A 27,243-nucleotide genomic window follows, 5' to 3' on the forward strand; every position below is an offset into this window, starting at 1 on the left:
GCAAAATTACCAATTCGCCCCTGGTCGCAGACAGATAATTGGGAAAGATGAAATATCTAAAAAACTCTTAAAAATCCTTTGGAAGTAAGAGGAACTAAGAACAACATTGTTTAAAAATTCTGAAGAAATACATGAATACATTAACTTTTCTATTGTTGTAAAGCAAAACAGAATAAGCAACTTCCAGGTCACTAATGGTGAGCTGGACACATACTTTTAGCCCAGCTTTCTCCAGAAACTCCCACTAAGATCAAAGTCAAGGAAATAAAAGACATGCATCAGAAAAAAGAAAAGAAAGAAAACAGGAGATGACAATAAAAGAGACAGTTGACAACCTCTTTGGAAGCTGCGAAGTGAGCTGAATGCAGGCAGAGTAGAGAAATCTGGAAATTAAATGTGTTAAGGAGGAAGCAGCAAACAAAAAGAGGTGGGTTCACCCCACAGAGTTCCAGAAAAGCTCAGGAACTGGAGGCATCAGGTACTGCTGAAGGTGAGGGTGTGAGGAGGAGCCAAAAACAGAAAGAATCCTTTCTAGAGAGTAATTAGACCCCCATTCTGAGGACCTCTGACTACTCCCATGTGCCACACACAGCTATGAGACTGGAGATTTAGTTTCTAAAAAAGCTACACCAGAGAGAACTAGAAAATACAACCACAGCTGGGTTTGAGTGTGAGACCCTCTACTAAAAGCAGAGAGAGCAAATGAAAGTCTATCCACTGAATAATAGTAATTCAGCCTCAGGGCACGGTGGCTGACACCTGTAATCCCAGCACTTTGGGAGGCTGAGGCGGTTGGATCACCTGAGGTCAGGGGTTCGAGACCAGCCTGGCCAACATGGCGAAACCCTGTCTCTACTAAAAATACAAAAATTAGTCAGGCATGGTGGCACATGCCTGTAATCCCAGCTACTCGGGAGGCTGAGGCAGGATAATCACTTGAACCCAGGAGGTGAAGGTTGCAGTGAGCCGAGATCACTCCCCTGCACTCCAGCCTGGGGGACAGAGCAAGACTCTGTCTCCAAAATAATAATAATTATTATTATTATTCAGCCTCAGAAAAAAGACGTAGAACTCTTAAGGAAAGTGGAGGATTCTTCTCTGAGAAAACTAAACAGAAAATGCTAAAGTTCAGGGTTTTTTCAATAAAACAAACCAGGACCCCACAGTGAAGCATAAGTCACAGACATGCACACCGAGCTTCCATTCAGCCTTTTGGGGCCTCTCTCTTAATTATTACTGGGTCATCAGACATTTGAATAGCCTCCAATGTAAAAAGAAGCTATCAGCATGAAGAGAAGAAAATTTTTGAAGAAAACAGAGTTAATGTAGGGTGAATACAACATCCAAAAATTATTATTAATACCCTCAATGAATAAAAGAAGATATTAAAGCTATGTAACAAAAATAAAACAAAAAGGAACCTCAGAAAACAAGAAAGAGCTCATAGAAATAAAAAGTATGATCACAAAAAATTTAAAAATCCAGTGAAAGGATGGCAAACAAATGAGGAAATCTCCCAGCAAGAAGAATAAAAGGTAAAGGAGAACTTTAACGGAAAAAAAAAAAATCAGAGGAATAGTTCAGTAGATACATTAGCTATTTAATATAAATTCCAGGAAAAAAGCAACTGGTAAATTGGGGAGGAGGAAAATATTCTCCCCCAACCCAAAAAAATAATACCAGAAAATTTCTTGGCATTAAGAGTTTTTAGAGCGAAGAGATCTGAAAAGGTCCCAAAACCCATGAATATATGTACCTATATAAAGTACACCACTTTTGAAATTCCTAAACAATATATATAAAGGGAAAAATGTTAAAAATAAACCAGAAAGAAAGAAAAAGATGTAAAGTTATTGAGAATTAGAATGGAATTTTTCTCAGCTGTGACTCTGTAAGCACAGCAGCAACAGAGAAATGCCTTCACAATTCTGAGGTAAAATTATTTCCCATCTAGAACTCCATAACCTGAAAAACTCTCAGTCAAGTGTGAAGGTAAAATGTATATATATTCTCAGCCATAAAAGGACTCTAAATATCTAACTCCCATGTACCCTCTGCAAAGAAGCTCCTGCGGATGTTTCACATCCTGAAAAACTTTTTCAACTTGGTCATCTAAAAATAGGAAGAGAGTTCCTGGGGAAAAAACCTCATTGAGGAGGCTGGTGTTGTTCTTCTCCTTCTTAAAATTGTTTGTTCCATCAAACAAGGCATAAGTCAGAAAAGGAGGTGCGATGCTTAGGAAATCTGGAAGTCAGAGGATCCGCCTGAGGAAAATGGCAGAAGGATGTCAAGGTATTGGAGAAGGACGGAAGCTATGTAAAAACCAGTTCAGACAGGGCAAGATGATGGAAGAAACCAGAAGGGCTGTCTACAAGAAAAACCATGAAACTGACTCATTATTTGATACGATTAAATGCAATAAAACATTTATTGTCCTGTTAAGAACTTTGTGGAAGAATCATGAGTAAGTCCATATGAAAATAAGTTTTAAAATAAGACCAATAATACAAGAAAGAAAAGGTTTTCATAGCACACTGGGTGACTCGGCTATGGATAAGATTTACAAAGTCATGATAATATAAGCATTTATTAATGATTTAAATAAAATTGTTAAATGAGTGTATCGGAAGGATGGAAGAAGAGACACATAAGGGTGAGATAAAAAGAGAACTACTAAATCCTCACCTCAGAAGGGACAGTTAAGAAATATTACCAAACAGCACTCAGTGGCCAGTAGCATGTGATATATAAATACAAACGCAGAATCCAGAAGAAACAGTTAATATATCATAACAACACTGAAGAAATGAGAGTATGGGAGAGACCTTGAAAATGGAACTATTGACCAGGTGCGGCGGCTCACACCTATAATCCCAGCACTTTGGGAGGCCGAGGCAGGTGGACAACCTGAGGTCAGGAGTTCAAGACCAGCCTGACCAACATGGAGAAACCCCGTCTCTACTAAAAATACAAAATTAGCTAGGCATGGTGGCACATGCCTGTAATCCCAACTACTTGGGAGGCTGAGGCAGGAGAATCGCTTGAACCTGGGAGACAGAGGTTGCAGTGAGCCAAGACTGTGCCACTGCACTCCAGCCTGGGGGACAGAGTGAGACTCCATCTCAAAAAAAAAAAAAAAGAAAAAAAGAAAATGGAACTATTGGGTTTTATTTAAAGCCCTGTCGTTCTTTTTTACTTTTAAGTTCAGGGGTACATGTGCAGGTTTGTTACACAGGCGGTTTGTTGTACAGATTATTTTCTCACCCAGGTATTAACCCTAGTGCCCACTATTTTTCCTGATCCTCTCCCTCCTCCCCGCCTCCACCCTCCAAAAGGCCCCAGTGTGTGTTATTCCCCTCTATATGTCCATGTGTTTTCATCATTTAGCTCCCAGTTATAAGTGAGAACATGCAGTATTTGGTTTTCTGTTCCTGTGTTAGTTTGCTAAGGATAATGGCCTCCAGCTTCATCCATATGCCTGCAAAGAACATGATCTCATCCCTTTTTATGGCTGCATAGTACTCCATGGCATATATGCACCACATTTTCTTTATCCAGTCTATCATTTATGGATATTTAGGTTGATTTCATGTCTTTGCTATTGTGAACAGTGCTTCAGTGAACATATGCATGCGTCTTCATCATAGAATGATTTCTATTTCTCTAAGTATATGCCCAGTAATGGGATTGCTGGATTGAATGGTATTTCTTTGAGGAATTGCCACACTGTCTTCCACAATAAAGCTCTGTAGTTCTAACTATGAGCTATGCCTTAAGTCTTGCTTATATATTACTTTGGTTAAATAAATATTATATTTAACAATGAAACCCAAAAGCTGGCCAACACTCAAATAACTGCATTTGCACATCTCCAAAACAATCTGTACCATTTATAAACCTAGGCTCCAGAGCTGGTGTTAAGAAATTTCATTACCCTAAGAAGTTTGTAATGTCTTCACATTATCCCATGGCAGATGGCATACATGTGATGAAGCATGGTGGTGGTGACAGCAATATCTTACATGGCTATAAGGCTATAAAATTTACAATGTGCACACATTATTCCAATCAGCACCAACAGCCATGCTGGGAAATAGGTATCATTAGCCTCATTTTTCAGATGAGGACACTGGGGCTCAGAGAATGAGACCTATCTGAAGATTAGCAAGTGACATGAACAACGCCCATTTACACAGGCATGCACCCCCCAACACACATACACACACACACATACACACACGCTCACACGCACATACACACTCACACGCACATACACACACACACATACACACATACACACACACACAGTGGTAGGCAGTAGTATTTTCTAACATGGATGGACAGTGACACATTAACAGACTTGTTTTCTGAATTTGTTTATGTCTTTGTCAGTCTAGGGCAGTGAAAAGTAAACCTTTTCGAATGAAGGCTATCAAGAAAGAAAATTGTGGGACACGCTTTTTTTCATTTAAAATAAAACTGCCTCTATTAAGTAACAAGAAAAAAATACGAAGTTTTACATCTTTGAATTTAGTATTATTGGCTAGAATTATGACCTTGCTTTGTAGTCTCCACATTATTAACAATTGGATTTAGTTGAAAAATCAAGTTTTTAACTTCTTAATCATGAAGTCAGTTTGTAGGTTGTATCTCCAAGTCAGGCAGGTCATGTGGGCCTGTGGGCCCAAGACTGTTCATCACTCTGGGTGGCCTTAAACCAAGACTCTATTTTTTCCTGCCTGTTAATAATACTTTGATCTCAAAGTTGCTCTCTTTTCTATGTTTCTCTATTTTCCATGTATATGAGAAAAAAGATGATTTCTCCAAAATGCAGAGTGTGAGCCAGCTCTCAGGCATCGCAATGCATGTACAGAATGCAGAGAATAAGCCGGCCATTGTCCTAATCCTTCTGGAACAGGCCTGAAAGCCAGCAGTCAGAATTGGTCACACTGACTTTCCTCCACAATGTTGCACTCCATTTACTGAAGATTATGTCTGAAAAGAGTGTGTGGTTTGCGGCTAAAGGCAAATCTTTCTTAGCTGCAAAATTATCTGTATTTCTATTAACTGGTCCAGCCAATCTCTATTCATGTAACAGTGTTAGACAGTAACACAGGCCTCTGACAGTGAACAATGTTTAAGCTGCTTGACTACTATTTTCTAATAAATTCAGAACACACATTTCTCCTATTACTTTGTTCAATGATTTCTAGGTATTGGAATCTAGGGGAAAAAACCTATCCACTTCATTTTTGTTTTTTAAAGTCCAATGATGTGATTTGGCAGGGGGAGGGGGGCGGCGGGGGCAGGCGAGTTTATCCAAACAGTTTAGAAGGAAAGTGCCTAGCTCAGAGGCAAGCCACGTTCCAGAATTTTCTGTGTATTTACCTGTATAGAACTTAGGACAATGTTATTTTGCTAAAGTAATAATGAATGGCATCAAATCTGAACATCATTTATTATATTCCTTTATGTAAAAATGAGTTTCACGTTCAAACTCTGTGGACATCTCAAATTCTCCTCACTCAATCTTTCACAAATCTGGAGACTAGATTTCTAGTCTCAATCTGAGACTAGATTTCTAATCTCAATCTGAGACTAGAAACTCACCCTATTTCCTATTATTCCTGAGGCATGAGAAAAGCCTGGTTCTCAGCCACCATGGCCCCTGCAGAGAGAACAGGGGTCCCCCTTCCTTCTTCATGTGCTAGAGGAGGAAGAAAAGTTATTGTCCATACTGGAGTGTCTGGAGGCAGGGCAGGGTGGAGGTGTCACTTGCACAGGAATGACCTGCAGCTATAACAGCGACTCTGGATGCAGGGTAACCAGCAATGGCTTCAGAGAGAACAAGGACCTCCCCACAGCTGAGTACGGAGCATCACTTATAGGCTCAAAAACCTCCAATGGCTCCCTATTAACTACAAAATCCAAATTCTTCTGATGGCATTCAAAGTCCTCCATAATGAGCATTTAACTAACCTTCCCTGCCTTATCTTCCACTCTATCCTTATGCGCAACCCAAACTACTTCATCACCATTCACACTGCTGCACAAATATGTCATACATTTCTACCACTGTGTCCTTTCTCATACAATTCCTGCTGCCCGGAACACTTTCCATACTCTCCCTCTTTGTGTCCCCATCTCCTCCTATTGAAATCCTACCAACCCTTTAAAGTCAGTGCTCCAAGAAAACTTCTCCCAAACAGAACTAACCTCTCCCACTTTTGTGTTCCTATCACCCAGATCCAGATACAATCATGTGCATCACGCTATGCCTGCTGCTTTACCTTTGTTCAAGCTGCTGATGTCTAAGAAGCACGGAATAGATATAACTTCTAGTAAAGGTCATTTATGTGTGGAATTCTAGGTTAGAGGAACCTGTTAAAGCCCTTCATTCCTTCAAATATTCAAATGATCTACTTTGAGAGCTTTTCAGGAGAGATTAGAAGCAAATGGACTGTGTTCTAAAATTCTGTTTCTAGTTTGCCATTTAGAACCCTGAGTATGTTTTCTCCATTCAATCAACGACATGAACAAGTCCTTTAATTCCTCTCTCCACCTGGTTATCTTCTCTTCCTCCTTCAAGGCACATTTAACCATCACTTGCTGCAGATCCTCCACTCTCCACTCAGACATAAGTGCCCTCTCTCAGGGCTCCCCCATCCTGCCTGCTGACTGCCTGCTATCTTTGTATTTATCACCCTGTAGACAGGTCAATGTCTTGCTTCTCTCTATCACCAAGCCATAAATTCTTGATAACAGAGACTCTTATTTCTCTTTTATTTCTAGCAGTTCACATAGCATTTGACACATAGTGGACTTTTTTTTTTTTATTTCTTTCTCCAATAAGTTATAAGCAACTTGAAACAACTTTAAGGTAAAAATCATTTATTATTCAATTTTGATTCCTCACCAAGGGCTTGAAATAGTGTCTTGCACATATAACAAATTAGTATTCCATATCTATTCTTACAACATAGGTAAGTTTTTATCGAGAGGACTCCTCATGCTATAAAACAGGTGAGAAAACCCCAATGTTCTCCCAGTGATGCTTTTTTTTTAAGTACTTTTTCCCAGCTTTCAATACCAAGACTTCAAAGAAAGCACTCAGTGCGTGGAAGAGCCTCAGAGACCATTGAGATGCATGTATTTCATTTCTCATCTTCTAAAGCTTCTCTCCTTTTTCATTTCTCATCATCCTCACGAATTATCTCAGTCCCTTCAGCAGAGAATGCACATTACTTGAGTTATTTTTAGAACACCCTTGTGTGCAATATTGGCAGTTCAAAGCACCAGATAGAATCCACACAAACACACACAGATTCTCCTGGGGCTTTTGCTCTGTCCTTGAAGCTCTTTTCACAGCTTCCTAAGGTCTCTCCCCTAGGAATCAGGGGAGCCACAGTAAAAGGATAAGTCCATGCATTTACTTCTATGCCTCCCTAGTGAATTTACAATAAATATTTATTGAACATGATGGGAACTGATGTTAAGAATATAAGGGCATAAAAAACAATTTCTGTGACACAGACATAACCTGAAGCTACACATCCACATTCTAAGTTCATATCCTTCATCCTGAATGATCCTCTTACCCAAATTTTAGGAATTAATTGCTGGAGAAGCAATAATGCTCTTCCCATAACCTTTATTCTACCTCCAAGTGCAGCTACCACAAGCTGAACTATTTTAGATGGCAAAACAGCCAGGCCGCCCAAAAGCTATAGAACACATTCTCTTACATCTAATGCTCAATATGTCTGGCAAAGCAGAGGAAGATGCAGTTTGCAAAGGAAAGAGAAGACAAACTCTCTGTCTTTACCCTTATCTTCAGTCACCACTGTGGTGAGGAGAGGAACACAGGACAGGCAGGATGATGAGGAACACCAAAGAGGACTCTCCCCACGTTTCCTGTCTACAGTTCTCTCTCCTTCCTAGTTACGCCCTGAAAGTACAACTTCTTAACTTGGGGAACTAGACTTCGTAATTCAAGAACTTCATCACTCAAGGTTATCATTCAAGGATGGCTGTCTAGAGGCTTCTGTAATTTTGATAAATTAGTATCTTGACCCTAATCCCACAACGCTGTGCTGTTTAACAGAACTTTCCACAATGACAAAAATGTTCTGTGTCTGTGCTGTCCAGCACGGCAGCTACTAGCTACATATGGCCCTTATTTACTCAATGTGTGATTAGTGTGAAGGAGGAACCGGATTTCAAATTTAGTTAACTTAATTAGTTTTGGTAGGTCCACGGGATTAGTGCCCACTGTATTGAACGGCATAGCCTTTGTACTTAAAATAGTAAAATGCTGTCCTCTGGATAAAATAAGTAATTTTCTTGGCCACCAAATATAGTTTTAGCCAAAGTCCACGTGGATTTCTTCATTGGCTCTGTGTCAACTCACTGAAAGAAAGTTCGCCAAAACCTCTCAAATAGCTTAAGCCAGTTTTTGGAAGAGTTGGTCACAGGCATTTCTCCACTAGCAGCAGGGTCAAAAGGAGGACAATGCAGGCATAAGTCTGAAAAATAGAGATAATAGTAAATAGAACTTAAGTGAGAGCTCACCCCTTCCTATTTAGGAAAAATGAGAGAAAGAGAGGGAAGGAGGGACAGATGGATGGACAGAGGAAGGGATGGATGTGGAACATTCTAGAAGGGCTTGGCATCTGAAATAAGTAGGAAACAAGCCAAGTAAACATTTAGCCAAGCTAAAATGGCCAGTCTTAAGTGAAATGGCTGCAACATAAGCAAAACTTTGGAAATATTATCAGCAATTTGTTAAACTGGCAGTCTGGATATTCAACTTTTGGACTTTTGGAATGAGTTTCACAGCAATTGGTCCACACCCATACTAATCCATATCCACAACCAACAGCCACAGCAAGCTAATGAAGTCCCCAAAGCTATGCCTATGGTATGTAGGTGTATCCTGCACCAGAGGATCCAAAGGAGGAGCAGATGGGGACAGAAACCCAGCCTCAGTGCCCCCCACCACAGGAGAGGTCTTAGCTGGAGCTGACTGTGCTCTGGAGTGCAAGAGAACTTTTGTAAATTCATGCATCCCAGACTTGAAACCTGTTTCTAATTGGAACAAAGGCACCATATGTGCTAATGGTGACCTTGGTTGAACCACATTTTTAGTTTAGTGCTGCATTTTTATGAAGAAAGCCATGGATAACCCAGTATGCTGTCAAATTAGAAAGAGCCAGAAAAGTGAAGTTGATTGAAAACCACTTTTGGATAAGGGATAGAATGAAAGTGGAGATGGTGCAGTCTAAAGAAACAAGAGCTAAAGAGGCATGTGGTATTTGACTTCAAATATTCGAAGACCTGTTATACAGAAAAGGAAAGGGTATTATCCTGAATGTCCTCCAGAAGTACAATGTAATATTAAGTAGGTAAAAAAATTAAGGAGTGAGTTTCAGACTCAACATGAAGACAGCAGAATGTAATGGGAAAAAATAGGGGCTTTGGGTGACTTAGAACTGAGTCTGAATCCAATTAATTGACTCCATCAATTAATAGCCCTTTGACTTAAATTACTTCCCCTCTGTGAGACACAGTTTTCTCATCTGTACAATAGTGATTACTCAGAGTTGTTGTGAGAATTAAACAAGAAAATGACAAAAAGGAGGCAACAAAGTTCCTAACACATACTAAGTATTCACTAAATGATAATATATTCATTTTTCCTATAACAAAAACTCTCTAACAATTAGAATTGACCAATGGTGTAACTATCCCCCTAATGTATCCAAGAGCTCTCTGGCACTGAGGACATTCACAAGCAGAGGCTGGTGGGCCATTCGCCAATGATATTTTATCAGTTAGACCTTTTGTAAACCACCTAGTTAACTTAACCAAAAAGGAATTTTATCGGGAAGATGTTGGATAGTTCACAATGAATAGAAAGACTGATGATCTGTATTAGTCCGTTTTCATGCTGCTGATAAAACATACCCAGGACTGGGAAGAAAAACAGGTTTACTGGACTTACAGTTCCACGTGATTGGGGATGCCTCACAATCATGGCAGAAGGCAAGGAGGAATTAGTCACAACTTACATGGATGGTAGCAGGCAAAAAGAGAGCTTGTGTAGGGAAACTCCCCCTTATAAAACCATCAGATCTCATGAGACTTATTTACTATTATGAGAACAGCATAGGAAAGACCCGTCCCATAATTCAATTACCTCCCATGGGCTCATTCCACAACATGTGGGAGTTATGAGAGTACAATTCAAGATGAGACCTGGGTGGGGACACAGAGCCAAACCATATCATTCCACCACTGGCTTCTGCCAAATCTCATGTCCTCACATTTCAAAACCAACTGTGCCTTCCCAAGAGTCCCTCCAAAGTACGAACTCATTTCAGCATTAACTCAAAAGTCCACAGTCCAAAGTCTCATCTGAAACAAAGCAAGTCCCTTCTGCCTATGAGCCTGTAAAATCAAAAGTAAGCTAGTTACTTCCTAGGTACAATGGAGATACAGATGTTGGGTAAATACAGCCATTCCAAATGGGAGAGACTAGCCAAAACAGAGGGGCAACAGACCCCATGCAAGTCTGAAATTCAACTGGGCAGTCAAATCTTAAAGCTCAAAATGATCACCTTTGACTCCGTGTCTCACATTCAGGTCATGCTGATACAAGAGATGGGTTCCCATGATCTTGGGCAGCTCTACCCTTGTGGCTTCGCAGGGTATAGCCCCCCTCCTGGCTGCTTCCACAGGCTGGCGTTGAGTGTCTGTGGCTTTTCCAGGTGCACGGTGCAAGCTGTCGGTGGAACTACCATTCTGGGATCTGGAGGACAATGGCCCTCTTCTCACAGCTCCACTAGGTGGTGCCCCAGGAGGGACTCTGTTTGGGGGCTCTAACCTCACATTTCCCTTCTGCACTGCCCTAGCAGAGGTTCTCCACAAGGGCCCTGCCCCTGTAGTGAACTTCTGCCTGGGCATCCAGCCATTTCCATACGTCCTCTGAAATCAAGGTGGAGGTTCCCAAACTTCAATTCTTGACTTCCATGTACCTGCAGGCTCAACACCATGTGGAAGTTTCCAAGGCTTAAGGCTTGAACCCTCTGAAGAAATAACTCGAGCTATACCTTGGCCCCTTTTAGCCGTGGCTGGAGTGGCTGGGACACAAGGCACCAAGTCCATAGGCTGCACAGAGCAAGAGGTCCCTGGGCTCAGCCCATGAAACCATTTTTTCCTCCTAGGCCTCTGGGCCTGTGATGGGAGGGACAGCCATAAAGACCTCTGACAAGCCCTGGAGACATTTTCACCATTGTCTTGGTGATTAACATTCAGCTCTTCATTACTTATGCAAATTTCTGCAGCCAGCTTGAATAATGGGATTTTCTTTTCCATTGCATTGTCAGGCTGCAAATTTTCTGACCTTTTATGCTCAGCTTCCCTTATAAAACTGAATGCCTTTAACAGCATCCAAGTTACCTCTTGATTGCTTTGCTGCTTACAAATTTCTTTTACCAGATACCATAAATCATCTCTCTCAAGTTCAAAGTTCCACAAATCTCTAGGGCAGGGGCAAAATGCCACGAGTCTTTGCTAAAACATAGCAACAGTCACCTTTGCTCCAGTTTCCAACAAGTTCCTCATCTCCACCTCAGCCTGGATCTTATTGTTCATATCACTATCAGTATTTTTGTCAAAGCCATTCAACAAGTCTCTAGGAAGTTCCAAACTTTCCCACATTTTCCTGTCTTCTCTGAGCCCTCCAAACTGTTTCAACCTCTGCCTGTTACCCAGTTCCAAAGTTGCTTCCACATTTTCAGGTATCTTTTCAGCAGCACCCCACTCCTGGTACCAATTTACTGTATTAGCCTGTTTTCATGCTGCTGATAAAGACATACCCAAGACTGGGCAATTTACAGAAGAGGTTTATTGGACTTACAGTTCCCCGTGGCTGGGGAGACCTCACAATCATGGCGAAGTCAAGGAGGAACAGATCATGTCTTACATGGATGGCAGCAGGCAAAGAGATGGCTTGTGCAGGGAAACTCACCCTGATAAAACCATCAGATCTCATGAGACTTATTCACTATCATGAGATCATCAGGGGAAAGACGCATCCTCACACTTCAATTACCTCCCACTGGGTCCCTCCTACAACACATGGGAATTATGACAGTACAATTAAAGATGAGATTTGGGTGGGGACACAAAGCCAAACCATATCACAACCCATGCTTGGAATAAAGACAGGAACCAGAGCAGCAGGAATTGTCCTACCAGGGCACTGTCAGTGGATATGAACAAATTGGCAATCCCTTTGACAATCCTTTAAGAGTCCAAGTCCAAGAGAGTCTGGTCATCCAAGCTCAAATCATACACTTGCCCTAAGATGCTATCAGGGTGGTGAGAGGAAGTCCCCCTACAACAGCTTCCAAAGGCCTCATTGGTTACCATGGTGGAGAGCCAGGCAAAACAGGGTTTTGGATGCATATAGGAATATAGCGCAGAATAATGCTTAAGTGCACTAGACAGGGGGTTCTCAAATTCAAACCCTGGCTCCACCATTGGCTGATGGTGAGGCCCTGACATATTATTTCATTATCCTGTGCCTCAGTTTCCTTTTCTGTAAAGCTATGTGTAGTAAAAGCATCTGCCTTATAAAGTTGTGATAAGGATTAACTGAAACCATATATGTAAAGCACTTCACAGTTCTTGGCAAGCAGGACCTCATATTAATGTTGAAGGTATATCATCGAGCACCTCCCAGATATGCTTTTTCTGAGAGACACTTAGGATCTTGCACTTCTATGGGTTTTAGGCCAGGCCAGGAAGTCAGTGTTTTAGATCTCTCCTCCCCAGCCTTTCTTGTCTTGATTTCACCATCTATATATTGGGTTTGTATAACACAGGTGCTTTTGCTAAAGCTGTTTTGAGTCATTGTAAAAGTGCATGATGAAACATATACAAGAGGCATTAACTGTTCGAGAGATGCTAAAACCAACCATACTAATGAACCCAGCACCGCAGTGGGAAAAACCATTCACCATTTGTGAATTCATCCATGTATTACTTCTTCTGAGTCTGACTTTTAGTTCCTGGAAGAGGTACTTTGCCTTAAATGGAAAGGCAACTTACTGGAAATTAAAGACAAGTTTCCAAGCATACCAGCTGCTCCAGGAAAGGGGCATTTTCTCTCAAATATCTTGAAGAGTGGAATGGTGAGGAGCAGTATTATGCAGCACACTCTTAGAAAACAACAAAGTTTGCTCCCTTAACAACTCCATGAAGCAATTCTCTGAAGAAAATACATTTGTATAGATACACATAAGTTCCACAATAGTTTGGCAAATTACAACAGAGATGGCAGAAATGCCTTAAAAGGCAGGGCCAAGGGCTTCCAGGCTTCCACACACAGATCAATCCACCTTCAAAATTAATAGTGATAGTGCAATCAAAAAATATAGCACCTGACAGCTTTATATATTGACATCGCCCCTTCACACACATACCCATTGGGACATTAAGTATACATCCTCCTCTGCACTCAGATCCTTCCGATAAACTGAGCTCCATGAATTATGATTGTCTTGTACCGTATTTTCTATCTTCATTTTGAAGAGCTTTCAGCTGCCAGCAAAAGCTCAATACAATGAAATCCTGGCACCATCCAACCCCTTGGCTGCAACAACAAAATTTTGTTCTATACCATATTATTTCAATACCCTTAGAATTCTAAATTACCCAGAGTATTCCATTGAGATGGTATTGGTGAATGTCAAATACAGCCTCAAAACGTACCTGTTTGTCAGCAGTATTTTCTGGAGACTTCCAAATCCTTCAAACTGCGGGTAGCCTGAACCTGCTGCCCCTGTGAACCGCGTGCGGCTCACAGAAGTCTGGTTATTAGGTAATCAGCTATACTGAATTTTCTCCATATGTTCAACAAATATGTTGAGGTGGCTATTTCTTCCCCTAAAAATCACTGAGCCACAGAAGCATATGCTTTCTGGAAACCTGAAATGCAATTGCTATAAAAATGAAATACTATTCTTGGAATACCTATGCCATTACTTGAACTGGGTCTCCTTTACAATGAAATGGCTGCTGCTTAGCAACTAATGCAAAGAAAGAGCCTGACTCTATCTCTAACTTTTTTTTTTCTTTTTCCCCAGTAAGAGGAATGTTAAACATATACCATCATGCTTGCAGCTTCATGTTTTCATGTGTACAGAAAGGGTAATGACAATGGCAATGAGGTCATCCTCGTCATCAATGCAATATGGATTTAGAATGCCAGCTAGTGATTGATTCCAACTTTGTCCATTGTGATTAACCAGTGAGATTAATTCAAGTAAGTAAAATTAATGAGAGGGAAATGGTGCTATCTTTCCATAGATTCATGTGTGGAAACAGCATCCTGCAGTGAAAAGAGTATGAGACTTCAGATCCGAAAACCAACCTGAACCTGGCAATGTCCCTTATGGCACGTGGCCTTGGCAAAGTCGCTTAGCTACTGTGACTGTTTCCTTAAATGTACAATGGCTATGAAAACAATACGGGGTTGCCTAAGATTGTTTTGTGAGTAAAGTTAGATTAATTATGTGAAAGGAGTTTATAAATGGTAAGCTGTGAAAGCACCACACACATTTTTATTATTATTAAGGACCCAAATTTAGTCAGTATAACAGTTTAAGAAATCTCCAGAAATTTGTCTTTAAAAAAAATCCCTTAGACTTTGTTATAAGTAATTCAATGCTGGCTCATAGAAAGCTTCTGTTTTAATCTTTAAATAGCTTGGGCATTTATTTTTGAAGTAGAGGTTTATTTTCCTAAGAAATTCTGAAAGTTTTTTTCAAATGAGAAAGAATGACTCAGGTTTTCAAAATGTTCCTTTGGAACTTTCTAGGTGTTTCTAACTGCACTCGTGAACATACTTATGAATTCTGAAGGATGTTGTTATGGAAAAACTCATATTGCAAAGACTTGCAGCTCAAACAGGTCCTCGAGCTAAAGGTAAAAGATTAGACTCTTCTAAGAATATCTTTTGTAAAAATCAAATGGGGCTGACTACGCCATTTCAGACATGTAAAGTGCACAGAAGTTAACCCTAGCTTCTTCACTGGACCCCAATCCATGGTACCATCACCTTCCTTCAAGTTCCACTGTGATTACAACAAATCACAAGGTCTTGTACTGTAGAATTTAAAAGGAGCAGTACCAGTCTATAATCCCTGCAATCATTTCTTGGCCCCAGGAAACTGGATTTATTCCCGTCTTGTGCAATGGAAAATTCATATAGTTTTTACAAAAAAAACACCATGGAAAGCTCAATCTTGGCCTCCCTACAATTGACAGTAGCACATGATTATTCACAGAGCTAAGTTTTATGCTTAGACATAAAAAGAATGTTCATCCACTCAGCCAATCAACCTTTGTCAAGGCCTTTCTCTATGTCTTGTGTGAGGTCTGGCTGGGCCCATGAAGATGAAACACATGGGTCTCTCTCCTCAAGACAGTTCGGTCTAATAAACCACTAGATTGTGAAAATATGGCTATTTGCACACAGAGAGGGTAATGGGAAAGGGTGAAAAGAGGACAAGAAAAGCTGCAATCGGGAAGTAATAAGCAATATGCAAATATGGGCACAGATCTTAACTCTGCCACTCAGCTATGTGACTTGCAGGCAAGCTGCTTAAACTCTAAGCCTCAATGTCCTTCTCTGTAAAATGGAAATAATAATAGTCCCTACTTAATTGACAGTCCAGTGAAATCCCAAATGTAAAATATTTAGCAGCTCTTGACACAGTGTAAGCATTTGGCAAAATCAGTAACTTATAATGATTAATATTCATAGGTAGGGAGGTAAGTTAATCATTGCAGTCAGTATTTGAACCAAGAAAAGCTTTTTCCTTCTCTGAGCTGCACTTACAAAAAGCTTGGAAGTGCATGGATTGCCTTTGCTGCCTCTGGGAATGGCCTTCAGAGGCCACTGGGAAGGACAAGAGGAGTGATGTCTGTGGCTTCCTGGGATACTGTGAGAAACGGCAGGGTGGGCTGGTGTTTATGTCCTCCCAAAAGTCACATGTTGAAATTATCACCCCCAATGTGATGGTTCTAGAAGGTGGGGCCACTGGGGGTGATTCAGTCACGAGGGTGGGGCGCTAATGAATGGGATGAGTGCCCCTCTAGAAAGAGGCCCCCAGGAGCCTCACTACCTCCACCCTGTGAGGACACCATGAGAAGAGAGCTGTCTGCAGCCCCAAAGAGGGTCCTCCCCAGAACCTGACCATGTTGGTGCCCTAATCTCAGACTTCCAACCTCCAGAACGATGAGAAAGAAATGTCTGTTGTTTAGAAGCCGCCCAGTCTATGGGACTTTGTTACAGCAGCCCAAGCTGATGAAGACGGCCATGAAAACCAAGCCGCCCCGAGGTTGTGCGCTGTCAGGGAAGCCCATGCTTGGCAGCTTCCTATGTAACTTCAGATGCTGAGGACGGTGCTTCAATTGCAGAGGAAAAGAAACATGCCACACCTTAGTCTTTGCATTGAGAGGGGGCCAATTTAAAAGGGAGAAACTTTTTTTTTTTTTTTAGATGGAGTCTCACTCTGTCGCCAGGCTGGAGTGCAGTGGCTTGATCTCGGCTCACTGCAACCTCTGCCTCCCGGGTTCAAGCAATTCCCCTGCCTCAGCCTCCCAAGTAGCTGGGACTACAAGTGTGCACCACCATGGTCACCCAGCTAATTTTTCTCGTATTTTAGTAAAAACGGGGTTTCACCAAGTTGGCCAGGATGGTCTTGATCTCCTGACCTTGTGATCTGCCCGCCTCAGCCTCCCAAAGTGCTGAGATTACAGGCTCTACCTTCAAAACTCTTAAAGAGAACGCTTTCAGTCTGAAAGAGATCATCTCAAACTCTGACACATCCATAAGGACAATGATGAGATCTCAGGCCTTTCAGCCTGAGGAATGTTCCAGAAGTTTGTCTCTAAATGATACATGGAGCCCTTTCTGACCGCTTCCACATGAGCTTATGTAAAGCTCTTTTTATCTTTCAACAAATTGCTTTCAAGTTTTTTTTTAAAAAAAAAGCAAAAATGTATTTTCCTTACAAGCCTGACATCTTTCTCATGTACAAAGGAATGACACATTTTTAAAATGTACTTTGGTCCTTTCAAGGAATCTATTTTCTGGCTATTTCCTGAAAGACTACATGATACACAAAAGCAGTCCAACTGTCTTATCTTTGCCTTTTTTAAGGGAAAAAAAAATGAATTCACCTCCTCAACATTTATTTCACAGTCCTGAGCAGTTTTATTTGTCCAACAAATATTTAATAACCATCTACATCTTTTAAAATATATTCTGCTGTTTGGCCTGGTTCAAATAACTGATGGAACATCCCAGAAGGCTGCACCTTCCATTTCTGAAATAATCCAGGGCAGGTAGCATCTGCGAAGCTTCTTTCTGTGATTGCCAGGGCATGCCAGCCGGCCATTGTCTGTATGTACAAAGCAGACATCATCAAGACAGGCCAGAAGAGAAATAACCTCTGTCCTGGAATCACAGGGGACAACTCTATTTCTAGTACCTCGGTCTTTATCAGCTTATCCATTCCTGACACTGTGAAGCTCTGAGACCCCTCTCACCCAACCCTCCACGGCTGGCTTCCTGCTCTCAGATGACCAGCTGGGAGTTTGGGTTGCTGCTACCTGATTCCTCTGCACACTGACTGTGTCTGTCTCCTCCGACCTCTGCCTTCTGTCTGCTCCAATTTCCAAGGCACTAAGAAGCAGCTTTCTCCCCTTCACATCCCCTAGTAACAATGAATTGTGTTTTAATAAGTTATGAAAGCAAAATTATATATTCTATACTTTAAAGAATGCCAAAACCTGTCAGTTAAATTTCTTAAGTCTATGTCTATCTCATTTTCATATTACCTGAATAATTTTATCACCAGCTGCTGACATTTGATGATGTTCTGTATTTTGAAGAATAATATACAAATCTGTTCCTTAACTGGACTTAAGTATAGATAGTACCACTTTAACAAACACACATATAGCATGTACTTTGTGACTCATTTAAATGTCAAATAATTCTACAGGATGAGTACTACTATCATTACTGTTTTTGTAGACAGGGAAATTAAGACACAGAGAGGTTAAGTAACTTGTGCAGGCACACAGCAGGCAGAGGTGGAGCTTTGGACCCAGGTAGCAGGGCTCTTCACCACTACTCTCCTCTACCTCTCAAGTAATTGAAAGTTAAGAAAAATGAAATTTAATTGTGGTTTAAATCTTACTGTTTTGAATGTTGTTCCCAACATCAAACAAAAGCCAGGCTATAAATATTACAGCTTAAACCAGAATTGGTTCTTTTATCAGAACATTATTTATGAGTCTGGAACTCTAAAGGCAAATTTCCATTTCAGCAAAACTCAGGTTGGATGCAAGAATGACAGAAGCCCCTGTTAGAAAGCTGTTGCCTTTAAAAAAAAAAAAATGCTGTTTGCTTTATTTCAAAGGCTCACAAAACTCAGGGCTGGAAGGAAAGAATATTAACATTCATATGCAAAGATCGTTCTTCCCACCTCTACCCAATCACAGCCCCCTCCTTCAGCTAATACGCACACACAAGATGATTTAATTTTCTCTAAAGTAACCCAAGCAGTGCTCATCCCTCCTCTCCCTAAACACTGTGGGTGTCAGGACACTCGTGAGCCATTCTTCAAGTGCTCTGTATGGTACATGAATAAAAAGTAGCTGGTGCTTTTCTGAAGATTTTATTAAGTGGGTTAAAAACAAAGCAAAAGCTTAGAGTCACTAAGCGGACTAATGCATTCTTCCTAAAATAACTTTTTCACCAAAGTCAATCAGATGAGCTGGAAGGAAAGAGGGAGTGAAGTAATACAGAACAGAGGTGGCTGGAGTGACCTCCGGCTGGCTGGACAATGGTCAGGACTCCAGGAATGCTGGGTAGCCCTTTTTCTGCATTTTTACATTTTAATCACTGAAGGAAAAGTCAACAGAAATTTCCCTGAGGAGAAAATCAATGCTGCCCCTTGGAAAGGGATGAGACAGACAGAAAGAGAACCGGAGAGCTAATTAGTGCTACTCAGAAGGCAAATTAAGGCCTTTTCTTTGACAAGCTGCAAATAGCTGGTTAAGTAAGAGTTTCTGCCACCCCTCTCCAGCCTCCAACAGCTGCCTAAATGGCTGATGCAGGTACGCAAACAGGAAGCTGTAAACAGTAACACAGTCCTGGGCTGCTGGACAAAGTGTAAATAAGAAAAAGGCAGAGGTTCCTTTAGTAGAAAAGAAACTCGCAATTGAGATGAACCAAGAATGAATAACAGTAATAATTTATTTTAAAATGCCAATGAAATGTATTTATTCAATAAATACTTATCCAACACCTACCAAGCAAGAAGAATCAGAGTCATCGATTCAAATGATCAGGTGCAAGTTCTGTCTTCAAAGGAGCTAACAACTTAGTTTGGGGAATGGTAATAAGTACACAAGTTAACTCTGTGCAGGACACTATGCCATGTCCTTTAAATGAAGTAGCTCATTTAATCTTCCTAACAAACCTGTAAGTTAGGTATTACCACTATCTCATTTTAGAAACACATTGGCTGAGCCTCCAAAGAGTTACATAGCTTGTCTGAGATTAGCAGAAAGATGCCAAGTTCAAACCCTAGTCTAAGTCCCAGACCAGAAAATGACACTTCAGTCCTAACGAAGTTATTTGAAAGTGCCATGTGAGGACAGGGGAGGACCAGCCACCCATTACCCCAAGTGGACGCTTTTGAGCTCCTGCCAATCGAGGAGTTTTCCTAGTGAACAAGCCAGCAATGAGTTGTGGAAGCATTATGGGCAAACAGACTTAGCTTGGTATTTTTATTTCTCCAATTATCTGCACTGTTTGTTGTGCCTTGAAATAGGTTTCAGTCAGTTCCAACAATTAGAAATTAGCCCATTTTTATAGGTATTTTGAGCAAATTAAATTTTAATGAAGAAAAGTTTTATGGCTTAGATTTCATTTTACTTCTGACCTTTCTTTCAAAGTTATCCACTGTAAGAAAAGCTCACATGCCATCATATATTTGCAGTAACTACTGTCCCAATACTACAGTTACAGGGCCTCAGGAAAAAGAATTAGTCTCCACAGGATCAGTGTTACCAACGCATACCCATGGAAGAAAGCAAATGTCACAGCCCAACGTGTGGGCAATAATTCTTCCAGATGCTTCTGGTCTCACAGTGCACTCAACTTCAAGGATACCTTGGGGTTGTGTAGGGAACACGTTCTCAGATCCCAGGCCAGACGAACATACAGGGTGTAGACAGCCTGGGCTCTCACTGGGAACCCTCATTTCCTCAGATTAGAAAGTGCAGTGTTGGAAAGAGCTAGCTCTAATCTAATTTAATTTGGCCCCATGAGGCAATGCTGTTGTTTGTTGCCACAGCAGAATTGAACACCAGCAAAGACCTCTCTTCAACTTCCCTATCCCTGGATTCCACAGGACCCAATAGTGTCAATCTCCCAGGTAAAAATCAAGCTTCTAAAAGAACACTTAGAGCAGAATAAGTACTCTGCACAGTGGTTGAATTGAAATCTTGCCCAGTGTGTATCCTGAGGAAGTAACAGTCAGTACGTAATTACTGAGAAAGGAATTAAATTAGAACCAAGATCTTAATCTGATCCTAAAGTCTTTAAAAATCTAACAGATGTGCAAAACACGGATAAAAACAAAATAAAATGGATTTACAAAAGAGGATGCTACATACTGATATTCAGGAGAAGAAAAGTTCCCCCATACGCTACTGATTACAACGCAAGGAAGACCGATATCCATTTTATCCTACGTGGCTTCTGACTCCTCAAATATCACCTTACTTTGTGGGACAAAACACACACAAAAACTACATTCTAATCATCAACCTATAAAGAATAATAGATCATTTTTTTACATGGTTGCCCAAACTAAGGCATTTAATACTCCTTGCTCCTGTTTCTATCTCATACCAAAAACTTCCTTTAAGAAAGGTTTAGTATTACCAGCATGGCTTATGAGTAGAGAAACTAAATCATAGGCATCAACATCTCATAAGTAATCGTCTGCCCAGACCTACTGACAAGCAAAATTGTACTTTATCACTCATTCTGTGCTGCCCAAAGAGGTACCGATGGGCCAGCTCTTCATTGGACCTAGGTTCGCCTACACAACTCTGTGTAAATTTTTTTTAAAGGCATATAAACCTCTAACATGGATATCTTCATAGCAGGTGCATGTAGGTGGTTTTGTTCTCAGAAGCAAAACTGATATATTTGCAATCATGAATTTATATTCATTTATATTTCTGAGATAGTAGAAGAGTTCCCTAAAATTATATAGGCAAAGGGCCACAATCCAAAAAAAGGTATGCAATAATATATAATAATAATAATATGTAATGACCTGTCGTGTATTACAGATGAGGGGGAAGATAACTCACACTGCACACACGCATGCATAACACACATATGCACACATGGAGAGAGAGCTCAAACCTAAAATAAATGTTTAGGGAAGCAGCGTGATGCGGTCTAAAGAGAAAGTCCTTTGGAGTCATCTGTGTTTTAAATGCTGCCTCCTGCCCAAGCTCTATGCCTCAAGTTCATTTTCAATAAAATGGAAATAGTCATAGTCACATCATAGGACTCTCACGAAGATTAATTAAGACAGAATATACAATAAGGCTTAGCCCAGTGCCTGTTGCATAGAAGACAGTAAACATCAGCTACCTTCTCCTTCCCCTCCCTTATCTGTTTCTGAAGTCTTTTTTTTATTGTACTGACTTATATGGGAATTCTTACAGCAGTTTAAAAAAAAACAGTTCCTACACATTATATAGTCATTTACACATATGTATCTCTTGCAGCACCATAATTTGCAAAGAAAAACGAAGTAGTAATTTTAAAAGAAAAGTACCAGCTCACTTGCACTGCCTTTTCAAACCTTCAGCTTTACAGTCGACAGAGACTATTTGCTCTAGGGGTGCAGATTCTGAAATAAAGGAAAAAATTCTCATGGGAAAAATGGTTCCCAAAAAAAGCCAACAAAGAATAGATAATGAGGGGAAATCTAGAGTATAGAAAGGAGTTTATTTTACTTAACAAAGTAAAAGTCAAGCAAAATGAATAATCTGCCTCCAGAAATGGTTATTTAAAGGCTTTTTGTAAAGGGCTCTGGTTCCTAAAAAGACAGGAGTCACTGCATATGCCCACCCACTCCTCATTTATTTTTAAACCCTAGCTTATATGTTCCTTAGCAACAGAAGGAGCAGATGAGACCCCCCTACACACACACACACACACACACACACACACACACACCCTCTCTCCCAAAGCCCCCTTCTTTTTGCCTGTCAAGTTTCATTCCAAAAATATCCATGTTCTTCAAAAGATATTTTTTGCCTACCTGCAAATCTCCACTCCTCCACCTCAAATGATCCCCCTTACACAAGCAGCCATGCTCCATACCCTAACTGAGTCCTTTCACTCAGACTTCATTCTGTGAGGTCTTCCTGCCTCCTCTCCATAAGCTCCCACCAGACACTGTCCTCAGGTGCCCCCAGAAGGGAGGTGGTGTGGTCCTCACCGAGGAGCCAACCCTTAGCTCCTGACCAACCTGCTCTTTTTTTACACAGCCTTCATCCATCCCACAGTAAAACTGCCAGCCCAGCTGCAGGAGTCCAGCACCAATGGCTGCCATGATGAGTGGGCAGGCCATTCACCATGACTCCAAAACAAATAAGTAACAGTGATCAAAATGGAGACACTTTCCTGTCACCCAGGGGCAAACATGCTCAGATGGAAGCACCTCCTTTTCACCATCTTTCCTCTGACTTTGAGACTGACTGGCCTGGTTTGGATGGGGAGGGTTTATGAGTTCAAAGAGAAATTGTTTAGTCTTGGGGGCAAAATAGGGTGGCAATCCCCATATATTAGTCTGCATAAGCATCGCCTGAGGAGCATGTTAAAAATTCTCACCCACAGACAGTTTGATTCTGTAAGTCTAGGGCGGTGAGCACTTTTAACCAGCCACCTGAGGTGACACTGATGCAGGAATTGGAGACTGTAAAGCTTTATTTAAAAGGAAATGATGTTCATGAAGTAGAATCCACCTGTATGTAAGGATTGCAAAGCAGACGCAATGTTATTATTCTTCTATAGAATCCTGCTGCATCTATATCCATGTCTATGCTTGTGTGTGTACACACTTACACGTGCATGTGTGAGCGTGCAACTCAGAAAGCCCAAACCCCACACAACATACATTTGGAAAAACGAGGCTCAGAGAATGACCCCCGCCAAGAGGCAAGCTGAAATGATTTCCCTTGCAAACTCTGGCTTTGTCTTCCTACCCAATGAGGACTCTGATGAATACCAATAAGCCAGGAGCAGCCTACACTGTGCTTCATGTAATCACCACCCCCTTCCAACTCACAGCTCCTAAATTAGGCTGAATGTAGTCCCTGTTCCCCCAGGGGCCAGACAGGCCATCATAACTAGGAAGTAGAACTGCCAGTCAGTTCTACCTCCCTAGAGCTACCCCCTCCCCACCATCTATTTTGAGAAACCAAAGTATAAAAAGAAAGATCCATTTGGACCTGATCTGTGTGAGTAACTAAGAGAACAGCTCAGGTGGGGAACTCCCTCAGCGCGGCGAACAAAATGCATGCGAGGAACGCAGAAGCAGCAACCTCACCAGGAAGGTGTTTTAGGAGTTATCAGAAGTCAACACTTAGACACAGAGCACATGCCCTAGTGACTGTGGCCTCCAGGCCAGGCGATGTCTGTGGGGATCCCAATGATTCACACACCTGCCCCCATAAATAAAACACACCCTCCCAAACCCACACACCTCTGTCATCTGCGTTTGCTTACATAACAGCACATGGTGTGACAGGCTTAATACTTTCTACGGGTTTTGGGAAGGGAACACTAACTCAGAAACAGTAGGGTTACAAGAATGTTTTCACTGACCCCCTTTTCCAGAAACCCTCTGAGCTCCAGCAAGTGTACATCTTTGTAAGCCTATGCTTGCATATCACCTCGACCTTTAACATCGACAAGCAGTAGGGTTAGTGTCAACAACTCTCCAAACCTGTCAATATCTTTATTCTTGCCTGCGGAAGCGAGTGGGGAGAGAGACCTTAATAAATCCTAATTCCTCGTTGTTGGATTCTAATACAATGTGGAGGTATCTTTTATCCTAATTTAAAGGCCATTGATCCCACACTGTCCTTGTCTTACACATACACTCATCCTCAGGTGCAAATATGGCCTCAACTCTCACCTTCACCCCTAGCTTGCCAGCGGGCTCCCCACACCCTCCTCCAGCCAGGAGAGAGGCAAGGAGCACGCAGGCATGGAACCCCCATAACCAGTGGCGCATCTACAGACATAAACCCACTCTTCCTTCATGGGGGATTTCGAGGCAGGTCCAACTTCCACAAGGTTTTCTCTTCAGTATAGTGCTATCCTTTTCTGCCTGTCGGAGTGATCTCAGCTGTCAAGTTAGTGCCAAAGGTTCATCCAGCGAAATCTGGAAGGTGGGGGAAGGGTGGTTGAAGATGACACCTGCTTAGGGGCAACTTTGACGACTTCTCTTAAGAAAACTAAGCATCACTGAGTCTGCAACCCTTTCTCTCTCTCTCTCTCTCTCTCTCTCTCTTTCACACACACACAAACCCACACACACAGAGACAAAATTTCTGTTGTTCTGACCTTAGGGACCCAGTGCTTCTCTCCTGCCACAGGGGAAAGCAGGCGTTGCTGCCCTCCAGCCTGGAATGATAGGATGGGGAGAAGACAGACATCCCCGGGAGGAGAGGGGGAAAGGGGGAAGGAGAGGCGTGGAAATAGAGAGGTGCCCAACTCCGCGGAAGCGCCCCTTGCTGGGGGAAGAGTGGGTCTCCCGCCGCGGCGCACCTGTCTCGGCTGCCGGCTCCCCGCGCCTACCTGTACGAGACCTGCTTCCGGAAAGTTAAGTTCCTCAGCTTCTCCTCCAGCGCCTCGTCCTTCTCCTTCTGGCCGGCGGCCGCGGGCTCGTCCAGGGCAGCGGCCCCCGCCGCCGCGGCTGCCCCTGCGCCCCGCGGGTCCGCGCCGCCCTCGGCGCCCAGGCAGCAGCTCCCGGCGCCGCTTCCGCTGCTGCTGCTGCCGCCCGTCGCCGCTTTCTCCTCTCCCGCCGAGGAGCTGGGGTTCATGGCGCCCGCTCCGGCTGCCGCGGAGGGAGCGCAGGCGGCGCCGCTGCAGAGGCCGGGCGGGCTGGCGGCGCTGGCGGCGGCGGCGGCTGCAGGAGCGCGGGCAGGTCCGCGCGCCGCTGGCAGGGGCAGCAAATGGCAGCCCCTTCCCGCAGCATCCATCCGCGGCTGCACCGCACCGGGGCATTGTGGGAAACTCCGCTCACTCCCCCGCCCCGGCCAATCAGAGGCCGCCGCTCCCCGCCTCCCGCGCCCTCCCGCGCCGGCCCGCGCCCTCCAGCCCCGCTGGCCTCTTCCTAAATCCCGAGCGAAAGCTCGAGCTGAACCTAAACTCTGCCCGGAGGCGACGGGCTGCAGCGGAGGGGGAGGGAGAGGAGGACAGGCTGCGCCCCCGGGCTGGGGACGCCAGGGCAGGGACAGCGAGCATCAGTAAGGAGAGCGTCCGGGGAACTCGAGTGGCCGCGCCCTGGGTCCTGCACCCCTAGGCTGGGACCAGGACCGGCGGGCGCCCACCTTGGTCCTGAGCCCAGCTGCCGACGCTGGGCCAGCACCCTCTCCACCGCCGCCCTCCGGTGAGCAGAGCTGGGGCCAGGCAGCAGACCCTGGGCGCGGGAAGGTAGCGGGAGCTGCATTTAGGGGAGGCGGGAGGCAGCAGGAGCGCCGCCGGTGGGAACCTTGGAGTGAATTCGTCTGCGGGTGACAAGTCGAAGCGCCGACCTCCTGTCTCAGGACTGGGGCCGGGACCCCTGCGTCCCCGAACTGCGTCCCCGCCTTGCTCCTCGCCCGGTGCCTTCCTTAGGCGCAGCAGACCCTCGCTAAACAGCGGTTAATTCGATGGAATCGCATCACAGGGCCCTGAAGCAGAAAGGCGGAGGAAATCCAGGGGGCAGAAGTGAGGACCCGAGCGCCTGGCGCCGCTGCGGTGTTCGGATAAGGAGAAGAGGCATCCCGGAAGGGGCTTCAAACCACTTAGGACCGACTGCTGAAACGAATCCAAGCTTTTGGTGTCTGCAGAATTTAACTGTCCGCCTCAACCCCAGTTTTTGTTTCTAAGATTATCGAAAACTGTGAGGTTTGAGTGATGTGCTACAAAGTGTTTAAAACAGATTGTTTCCCAAATTAGGGGTTTCCACACAAGAAATCGCTGCTGTCGGCAAACACAGGAACTATCTGTGGTTAAGACAAGGTGGTGTTCGTAACCAAACTATAAACCTACATGTACGTGGTGGTAAGAGAACCAGACCAATGAACAGTTTCAAGTTGGCGTGGTGTGCCCGTGAACAAAGAATTGTAATACTGGCAAAAATCTAAATTGCTTTCTTTCCCTTTATTTTCTCATCACTAAAATTAGGAAAATGAACAGATAAGTCAAATCTTTTCTAACACCCATGTTCTGTAATTCTCCTCGTATGTACCTTATAATAAGACAAAGGTAAAGACATTTCCGTGTGCAGCGAGGAAAAGTATTAATAAAAATTAAAACAGCTAGCAAGTACGAAGCCCTCCTTTTTATACGGTAAGTGCTGTATAAGCACTTACCTCATCCACCTCTATGTTTTCACAGCACCTCTCAAGGGTTTGGACGCGTGCGAGTGCGAGTACAAACTGGCAAAGCCAGGAGTCAAGCTAGGCTGCTCAGTGGCCTTTGTGCTTCACCCCGGTTTAATGCACCCGTCTTCAGAAGGGACATCGTGTATTAGGTGCTTCAACACAAGATCCATGAATATCTCGTACATCCCTAAAATCAAGCAAATGTCATCTGAACCCAATTACTGGGACAGCCCCCTCACTACTCCCACTTACTTTCAGCCGTATCTTCCCCAATCCAATCTCAAGTGTGAGCCCCAAGATACTTCTGCTTTTTCACGCCTCCACTTAAAAATCTTTTGATTATGTCATATTGCCATTAGGGTAAAGTTCAAACAACTCAACTGATTTTGAGGGCTACATTGGTGGGTGGTAGAGTACTGCCCACTTTCCCTTCATACTGTTACAACAGTGAGGTTCTGAACT

The 27,243-nt window shown here is 42.9% G+C and overlaps 1 protein-coding gene across 1 annotated transcript in view; it reads right to left on the reverse strand.

Annotated features, from left to right (window-relative positions):
* DGKI (diacylglycerol kinase iota) overlaps window positions 1–25,394 on the reverse strand; it is a 460,711-nt gene extending 435,317 nt beyond the window's left edge. The window contains exon 1 of the mRNA XM_030825779.1: window positions 24,989–25,394. Coding sequence (XP_030681639.1) covers window positions 24,989–25,392 — 404 coding nt within the window. The 5' untranslated portion in view covers window positions 25,393–25,394. The remainder of the gene's footprint in view (window positions 1–24,988) is intronic.
* Between the last annotated feature and the right edge of the window lie 1,849 nt (window positions 25,395–27,243).

Source organism: Nomascus leucogenys, chromosome 13 (genome assembly GCF_006542625.1).
Source record: "Nomascus leucogenys isolate Asia chromosome 13, Asia_NLE_v1, whole genome shotgun sequence".
NCBI classification, from domain to species: domain Eukaryota; kingdom Metazoa; phylum Chordata; class Mammalia; order Primates; family Hylobatidae; genus Nomascus; species Nomascus leucogenys.